At 51.3% G+C, this 8,992-nt stretch overlaps 1 protein-coding gene across 1 annotated transcript; it reads left to right on the forward strand.

Moving 5' to 3' along the window:
- The first annotated feature begins 2,445 nt into the window (after positions 1-2,445).
- Positions 2,446-8,395, forward strand: LOC107114273 (oocyte zinc finger protein XlCOF6-like). Its single transcript, XM_015415718.1, has 4 exons — positions 2,446-2,508; positions 2,946-3,005; positions 4,772-4,867; positions 6,641-8,395. The coding sequence occupies exons 1-4, from the start codon at positions 2,446-2,448 to the stop codon at positions 8,393-8,395; spliced, it is 1,974 nt and encodes a 657-aa protein (XP_015271204.1).
- Positions 8,396-8,992: the final 597 nt, after the last annotated feature.

Below are 8,992 nucleotides of genomic sequence, written 5' to 3' on the forward strand. Positions count from 1 at the left end.
CAGGTAGGAGAGGTGAGTCTTACGGGATTCTGGGACCCCTGGACTGTTTCCCTGGGACCCTCCCATTCTCCTTTAGTTCTCTTATTGGTTGGGTGGAGACTGGCAAAGGAGTGACTGAATCAATAGAGAGAGACCATACTTCTCAAACAAAACCAGCTTATTGACAATAGTGTTCTTAAGGGCAGAAAACACTTTAGCACTTACAGATCTTTTAAGATGAAAACATAACTTTCTGACATTCAGCATAGAATACTTCAACACAAACCTAGTGCACTCGTGTGAAAGACGGAGCACCCCGGTCTAGTCAACAACAAGAGCTCACAGAGACCTGATTGAAGACCAGCCCAGAGCAACGAAGTCTTCTCCAATGTATACCCAGTACCCAAAGTTCAGCCCACATGGATGGCGTGAGGTTCACTTTTAGCAGAAGAATATCAAAATAAAAAGAATAATATTCACCTTGAACTCATGTCCTAGTGATCCTAGACAGTCAAGAATGTTGCTTGTAAATTTTATTCTGACCTTACTGGAAGCACAGATGCCAGCTTCAGAAAGTATGTTGCTCATCAGAAGCTACAAAGCTTCTCACCCACCTCTGTCTGATGTTGGGCGGCCAGTCAGACTCCAGTCCAGAAGACCTCTACCGGGCGTGGCAAGCCGTGGCTGTTTGGCTCAGGCTGAGTCGGCTGAAACTAAACCCGGCAAAGACAGAGGTCCTGGGCCTGAGTTGGGTCGGTCCGTGGCTGGGGCCTACCTTGGGTGCCAGCATCGGAGGCTAGAAGTTTGGGAGTGCTCCTGGACTCCTGTGGGGTCCTGGAGACCCTGGTGGCAGCCACTGCCAAGTTGGCCTTTTACCATCTTCGGCTGGCTCGGCAGTTCGTCCCCTTCCTTGACCGCAATGACCTGGCCACAGTGATCCATGCGAAGGACACCTCGAGGCTAGACTACTGTAACGCTCTCTACATGGGGCTGCCTTTGTCGCAAATCCGGATGCTGCTGCTAATGCAGAATGCTGCGGCCAGGCTGCTGGTGGGTCTCACTATGCGGGACCATATCAGGCCTGTCCTGAAAGCGTTGCACTGGGTGCCAATAGCATACCGGGTTCGCTTCATGGTTCTTATCTTTAAAGCCTATATGGCCAGGGTCCGGCATACCTGAGGGACCACCTTTCCCCATATGTTCCCCCAAGGGCACTACGGTCAGGGACTCAACATCGACTGGTAACCCCAGGTCCCAAAGATATTAAATTTGCTGTTACCAGGGCCAGGGTATTTTCGGTAGCGGCTCCTACCTGATGGAATGAGCTCCCGGAGGAGATCCCGGCCCTGCGGGACCTGGCGCACTTCCACAGGGCTCTTCCGCCAGGCTTTTGAGTAGGAGCCGCCACCATCACTATACCATCACCGTACCCAGGGCCGGCCCGCGAGCTAGTCTCTTGCCTAGAGCGCGGGGCCATCATGGGGGCACCGGTCTGAGCCACCCGAGGGCCCTGTTGCCGCTGCCTGGCCAACTGCCTGCCGGAGCCGCCCGCACCACCCCGGTGTGAACGGCCAGGTGCCCGGAGATGAGGGAGGCGCTCTGCAGTCTGCCCCCTGCCCCACTAAAAGCTTGGCTCCGAGGGCCCTGCCGGCTGCTGGCTACCACAGAGGAGCAGCCTCTGGGGAATGGCCGGCGCCGAACAGAGAGCTCTTTCTCTCCCGACCGCCTGCTCGGCGGCTTGGTCGAGCTGGCAGCCCCGGACATCCCTCCATTCGTGCCGGTGGAGTCCTTGCGCAGAGCTGGGCGAGTGGGGCTGGAATGCCGCGAAGGCGTTTGTGGCCGGATTTCCTCCCTGGCTCCCTGAGCGCCTCCCGTCCCTCGCGTGCGCACTGCAGCGCCAGGTGTGGGCCCGGCTGCTCTCGGGGGGCTTGGAATGCTTGGGAGACGCCTCGGCACAAAATGTCAGGGTTTCCTTGGGTCAGGTCGCTCCCGGCAAGGCGCAGGGGCTTTTTGGAGGAGGAAGGAGCGCTGGCGGCGTTGAGCCTTCTGAGGGCTAGTGGGAAGTTTTAGCCGTGGCCAAATCTGGTCCATGGGGTCGCGAAGAGTCGGACTCGACTGTGCGACTGAACAACAACAACAACTGGGGCAGAGTCAGGGGACGGCCTGGAGCGAGTGGCTTGGGCTTGCTTGAGGTGAGCGGCTTATCCGGTGCGGCTTCCAGATTTGTGCTGCCAAAGCTCATGCTTTTTTTGGGGGGGGGAGCAGCTGCATGATCTCGGGGCGGCCCTCTCGGCCAGGAGGGGGGTTGTTCTGGGCACCACGTTTCTGCCGACGGAGGGAGCCGCTTTTGCACCCTGAGTCAAGCGGAGGGTTAAAGGGAGCGAGTTGGCCTGACCAGAGGAGCGGTGGCGAGGGAGACCCCCCTCCTTGTGAAATCACTTCCATCTCTCGTCCTGCCCCGTGGGAATGCCGGCCTTGTCTTTCCCACGCCACCCGCAGCTGCCCCCAACCACGTCCCCGGCGGATAAAGTGAGTTCTGCGGGCTGCTCTTCAACAAAGGGGGAATGGGGGGTGGGGAATGGCGGGAAATCCCCCCCAGCTTTGCAGCAGGAGCCCCTCCCCCCCAGAGAAGGGCCCCCCCTCGCTGCCCTTTGCCCCCCTGCCCTTCCCGGGCGTTTCCCACACGCTTCCCTCCCCAGATCCAGGGGGAGGGAGGAGATGCAAAGGCTGCTTCCGTCTGTGTGTGTGTGTAGGGGGAATCTCTCAGTGTGGTCCTGCCAAGTCTCAAGTGGGGAGAATCCTGGAGGATTTCGGGCTGATGCCATGGAGTTGCCGTTTTATGGGGGGCTGATCTCTGTCCTCTGGAGATCAGCTATAATTCCTGGAGAGGTACAAGCCGCACCTGGAGACTGGGAACCCGCCTTCCTGGGCCCTTATGAATTTGGATCTAATTCTCTTGGAGGCAGGTGAGGCCGTGTGAGAGCCAGGACCAGGACCGCACAGCTGATGAGGATCCTGGGGAGGACGTGAGCACTTCCCCCTGACCTGGGCATGGAACAGTGGCCACTGTGGGGTGTGGTATTTGTGAATGTCCTGCATTGTGCAGGGGGTTGGACTAGATGACCCTGAAGGGACCCTTCCAACTCTGTGATTCTATCATTCTATGAGAGGGCAGGGTCCTTTCCAGGCCTATTAGAGCCAGTTTGGTGTAGCGGTTAAGTGCGCGGACTCTAATGCATGAAATTGGAGTTCTGTTGCTTGTGCTTTTAGCTCTGGGGGGGGGGAGGTGAAGAGCCTTAATTTGGTCTGCATGTGTTTTTTTTTGGGGGGGCGTAACTTTTACCTGAATGGGAATCAACCGCAGCCCCATCCTAAGTCCCTGATGCAGTGCCAGTGTGGGAACGGGGCTGCTAGTGGGTGTCCAAGGAGAGGGGATTTTTTGACTTTAAAAAAATCAGTTGCCGAGGCACAGAGAACCTAGCAACCCCAAAAAACACAGCACAAGGCAACTCCCACAAAAAACAGCCAAACACCCCCCCCCCCCCCCCCCCGTTATATCAGCCTCCCCACATCCAGAAGGCCAGGAGGGACAAAGAGCACCTGGAAACACATCACTGTGAAGACCGTGACCGTGGCCTCAGCATAGTAAGAACATGAGGAGAACTCTGCTGGATTGGAGCATTCCAGCATTCCGTCTCTCTGGAGGGCCAATAGTAAGGCAGAGAGGCCTTCTCTCTTGATGTTGCCTCCTTGCTCTGGGATTCAGAGCCTCTGAACGTGGAGTTTCCCCTCTGTCACCATGGCTGGTAAGCTAGACTTACCCTCCATGAGTCTATCTAGTCCCCTTTGAAAGCTGTTTATTCCTGTGGCCAGGACTACATCCTCTGGCAGCAAACTCCACATTTTAAAGGCTCTATGTGTACAGAAGTATTTCTTTTTGTCTCTCCTGAATCTACTACCCATCAGCTTCATTGGAGGACACCCCATAATTGGGGGGGGCGGGGGGGGGGGGTGCCAGAAGGTGGCCTCGCCTAGAGTACAAAAAACCCTGGAGCCGGCCCTGACCGTACCACCACCACTAAATGGAGTGGGTGTCATCGGGGAACGAGACGGCCCTAAGAGGAAGGCTGTACCACCTGGAGTCTACTGTGTCGCTCTGGGACCACTTTGTCATGTGTGACCCCATCAGTTATTTGTGACATCTAGAGCACTTGTAATTTTTATATGAACGATTGTTTTATTGCTTGTTTTGTCCTGTTTTTACCTGTTTGCCACATATGTGCCTCATTTGTTAGCCGCCCAGGGCAGGGTATAAATTTAATAATAAATAAATAAATAATAGGACTATTTGACACAGTATGAGGGTGAAATGGTAGACCTAGAGAAATGAAAACTATTCTTTTTGGAACAGAGTGCCTTGTCAGGCTAGAGAGAGGCTTGAGAGATGACAGTAGCTAAGCCTGGAAAGTATTATGGGAGAGGAACCCAGCAGAGAGGCCTCCGCTAATCCAAGGTATTATACAGAAATGCCCCAGGCTCGCTGATCTTTCTGCCAACAATGAGATGAGTAGGGGGGACAGCCCGTGTCCCTCTTCTTTTCTCGGGGGAGCACTTGCTTCTGCCGTTTCTACATGGTGTCCGGGCGAGACATCCTCTGAACGCTGTTCCCTTCACCCAGTCCAAGCCAGGCATCCTGTACCTTCCCAGTCTACTCCCTTCCAGGGTGCCGTCTCTGCCTGGCGTGCTCTCTGATGAGGGAATCTGCTTTTGCTTTCAGGGTCCCTTTTCCTTTGAGGAGGTGTCCATCGATTTCACGGAGGCAGAATGGGCCCTGCTGGATCCGGGACAAAGAACTCTGTACAGGGAAGTCATGCTGGAGAACTACGAGAATGTGGCCTTTCTGGGTAAGGATCTTCCCTTGCTGCCAAAGGTGCGAATTGCTGCCATTGTGAGGAGGAATGAATCAAAGTATTGAGTAGCTATTCACAGGGGAGGCTGTGGCTCCCTGGCAGAGCATCTGCTTGGCATGTAGAAGGTCCCCGGTTCAATCCCCAGCATTTCCAGTAAAAAGGATCAGGTAGGAAGTGATGTGAAAGACGTCTCCCTCAGATCCCAGTGAGCGGCTGCCAGATTGAGAAGGCTACACTGACTTCAATGGGTGAAGGGTCAGATTCAGTAGGAGGCAGGTTCATGTGTTCCTGGGTGTGTTCTTGCCCAGGGGCAACAGAGGCCAGTGTTGTGGCCATCACCCAAGCCAGAGAAGGTGTCCTGGCCTGAGGCAAAGGGAGGGATGAGAGGCCCTCAGGAAGACTCTGGAAGGGGCCGGATCCTCATTTCTCTGTTACCAGCCTTTACGACACCCCCTTCCTCCTGAATGGGATTCCAGACATCCGCTCTGCCTGTGATCTGGAAACGATCCTGCCAGGAACCAATGCCTGGGTCCCCCTGGGTCACTACTCTTTGTACCGGAGCAGCACCTAGTCCAGTGGGTTCAGGAGAAGAGAGCTCACAAGGAAAGCAGACCCCCCTTTTAAATATGTAAAGGTTTTTTTAAGGATTTAAAATCACAACATCACTGAACAGCAAAGTTTCTGCAGCCCAGCAACAGAAAAACAAGGAAAGCGAACGGTTGTATCTAATACATACAATACGTGGTAATAGATGGGACTTCTTTTGCAGCAGTATAAGTATTCCAACTGTAGCCTAAGTTACTTTACAGAAAACTATTCATCATGATGCAGCAAGAAATTCTCAAGACATACCTGCATGTCACGAACATAAACTTATCCTGGCCTCCCTCTTGTCTATACGTGTATTATACATTCTACCTCTTAGGGTCAGGTGGTCCTAATGACCCAATTGCCTTATACTAGGATGGAATTGTCCAGAGGCAATTCCCTCCTAATTCCCCCTCCCTCCTGGTACACAACTGGATACAAGTTTTCAGGGTTAACCAATTACTATTAACCAATGGCTGCATTCTTGAGTCCATCCCTGAACAGGATAAGGATGTTAGCTGTAGGAAGACTTAAGTCACAAATACCTGTAACTCAGAGTAGGCTACTTAATACTCACGTAAACCCTAACGGGAACTAGGATGCTCTGCCTCACAGATCTATTCCACTTAAAATGGTTGGGATTGTGGGCTTTCATCTTGAACATAGTTTCATCCTTCCTGAAGAATTTTTACTCTTGAATTTCTTTCCTTCCCTATATAAGAATGATCACTTTCTCTCTCTGTCTCTCTGCAAACAAAGGCAGGCATATGAGAGAGACTATGGTGGAGATAGACAACGGCCTTGCATCTGAAGAAAGGCTGACAATTTCCTCAAGAGGATCGCAAGAACATATTTCCTTCCCAAATGAGCGGGCTGACAGTGAGTATCCTTCACGGTTATGTCAAGGGAAAAGGCAAGGAAGTGCCATGGGGGATTTCTGATTCACTTCTGTGCAATGTTTCGTACAATCATACAGCCTGCTGGGGAAGGAGGGAGGGCCTGAAATCTGGAGGCTCAGAAGCTCCTTGTGGGCAAGAGCTCAGCTGTGGCACTTGAAGGGGTGAGGAATCCTTAAAGACTATATACTCGGGAAAGGTGGAGGGGTCGTTAAGATCACCCAAGGTGGACGACGCCAAAGGGACGTATATCCTTTTCCATTGTAGTCACATAGATGCCTTTGGACCTTCCCAACCCAAATAGGTGCTAACAGGATCTCTCTATTTCATCCTGCAGAAGATGATCAGAGGAATGAAGTGGGTGAGGAATTTCATCAGCAAATGGCAGTTAAAGATGAAAATGAAGACTTGAAAGAAAATGTTAGCAATCGAGGTGGAACGAGGAGAAAGAAATGTGGTGATACGATTGAGAAGAGAGATGGAAGGAGTGGCATTCTTCAGAAGCACCAAAGATCCCACACCGGGGAGAAACCTTTTGAATGCACAGAGTGTGGGAAAAGATTCAGTAGGAGTGGCATTCTTCAACAGCACCAGAGAACCCACACAGGGGAGAAACCTTTTGAATGCTCAGAGTGCAGAAAGACATTCCGTGACAGTGGTACTCTTCGGAAGCACCAAAGAACCCACACAGGGGAGAAACCTTTTGAATGCACAGAGTGTGGAAAGAGATTCAGTTGGAGTGGCACTCTGCAGCAGCACCAGAGAACCCACATCGGGGAGAAACCATTTGAATGCACAGAGTGTGGAAAGAGATTCAGTTGGAGTGGCCATCTTCTACAGCATCGGAGAACCCACACAGGGGAAAAACCTTTTGAATGCTCAGAGTGTGGAAAGAGATTCAGTCTGAATGGAAATCTTCAAGAGCATCAGAGAACCCACACAGGGGAGAAACCGTTTGAATGCTCAGAGTGTGGAAAGAGATTCAGTCACAGTAGCACTCTTCAACACCATCAAACAACCCACACAGGGGAGAAACCTTTTGAATGCTCAGAGTGCAGAAAGAGATTCTGTGACAGTGGTACTCTTCGGAAGCACCAAAGAACCCACACAAGGGAGAAACCTTTTGAATGCACAGAGTGTGGAAAGAGATTCAGTCAAAGTAGCACTCTTCAGCGGCATCAAACAACCCACACAGGGGAGAAACCTTTTGAATGCTCAGAGTGCAGAAAGAGATTCCGTGACAGTGGTACTCTTCGGAAGCACCAAAGAACCCACACAGGGGAGAAACCTTTTGAATGCACAGAGTGTGGAAAGAGATTCAGTCGGAGTGGCACTCTGCAGCAGCACCAGAGAACCCACACAGGGGTGAAACCTTTTGAATGCTCAGAGTGTGGTAAGAGATTCATTCAGAGCAGCAATCTTCAGGAGCACCAGAGAACCCACACAGGGGAGAAACCTTTTGAATGCTCAGAGTGTGGAAAGAGATTCAGTAGGAGTGACATTCTTCAACAGCATCACATAGCCCACACAGGGGAGAAACCTTTTGAATGCTTAGAGTGTGGTAAGGGATTCAGTAGGAGTGGCACTCTTCAACTGCACAAAAGAACCCACACGGGAGACAAACCTTTTGAATGCTCCGAGTGTGGAAAGAGATTCAGTCAGAGTAGTAATCTTCAGAAGCACCAAAGAACCCACACAGGGGAGAAGCCTTTTGAATGCTCAGAGTGTGGAAAGAGATTCAGTAGGAGTGACATTCTTCAACAGCATCACATAGCCCACACAGGGGAGAAACCTTTTGAATGCTTAGAGTGTGGTAAGGGATTCAGTAGGAGTGGCACTCTTCAACTGCACAAAAGAACCCACACGGGAGACAAACCTTTTGAATGCTCCGAGTGTGGAAAGAGATTCAGTCAGAGTAGTAATCTTCAGAAGCACCAAAGAACCCACACAGGGGAGAAGCCTTTTGAATGCTCAGAGTGTGGAAAGAGATTCAGTCAGAGTGGCAGTCTTCAGAAGCACTAAAGATCCCACACAGGGAGAAGCCTTTTGAATGCTCAGAGTGTGGAAAAACCACTATTGAAGGGGGCAGAACAATCCACAACTAATTCATCATAATTCATCATTATCAGTGAGGCTGATAAAATGGAACACAGGCTATGGCAAATAAAATGCAAGTCTGTGGTCAGGCAGGCAAAAAGGGAATATGAGGAGCATATAGCAAAAAACATAAAGACCAACAATAAATCTTTCTTCAAATACATTAGAAGCAGGAAACCAGCCAGGGAGGCAGTGGGGCCCTTGGATGACCAAGGGGTAAAAGGAGTACTGAAGGATGATAGGGAAATGGCTGAGAAGCTAAATGCATTTTTTGCCTCTGTCTTCACTGTGGAAGATGAGAAGTGCTTGCCCACTCCAGAACTGCTGATTTCGGGAGGGGTGTTGAAAGACCTGAGTCAGATTGAGGTGACGAGAGAGGAGGTCCTAAAACTGAAAACTGATAAATCACCAGGTTCTAATCTGATGGCATACATCCGAGAGTTCTGAAAGAACTCAAATGTGAACTTGTGGATCTCCTGACAGAGATATGTAATCTTTCCTTAACATCTGCCTCCATTCCTG

This window comes from Gekko japonicus, unplaced genomic scaffold (genome assembly GCF_001447785.1).
Source record: "Gekko japonicus isolate JY-2015 unplaced genomic scaffold, Gekko_japonicus_V1.1 scaffold4748, whole genome shotgun sequence".
NCBI lineage: Eukaryota > Metazoa > Chordata > Lepidosauria > Squamata > Gekkonidae > Gekko > Gekko japonicus.

What these genes read in the sequence shown, in the direction of transcription:
- LOC107114273 (XM_015415718.1), top strand. Translation starts at nt 2,446, where the DNA reads ATGCCGGCCTTGTCTTTCCCACGCCACCCGCAGCTGCCCCCAACCACG. An exon ending in ATGAGGATCCTGGGGAGGAC is followed by an intron (nt 3,006 to 4,771) that starts GTGAGCACTTCC and finishes CCCTTTTCCTTT; the next exon opens with GAGGAGGTGTCCATCGATTT. An exon ending in TCATGCTGGAGAACTACGAG is followed by an intron (nt 4,868 to 6,640) that starts AATGTGGCCTTT and finishes TTTCCATTGTAG; the next exon opens with TCACATAGATGCCTTTGGAC.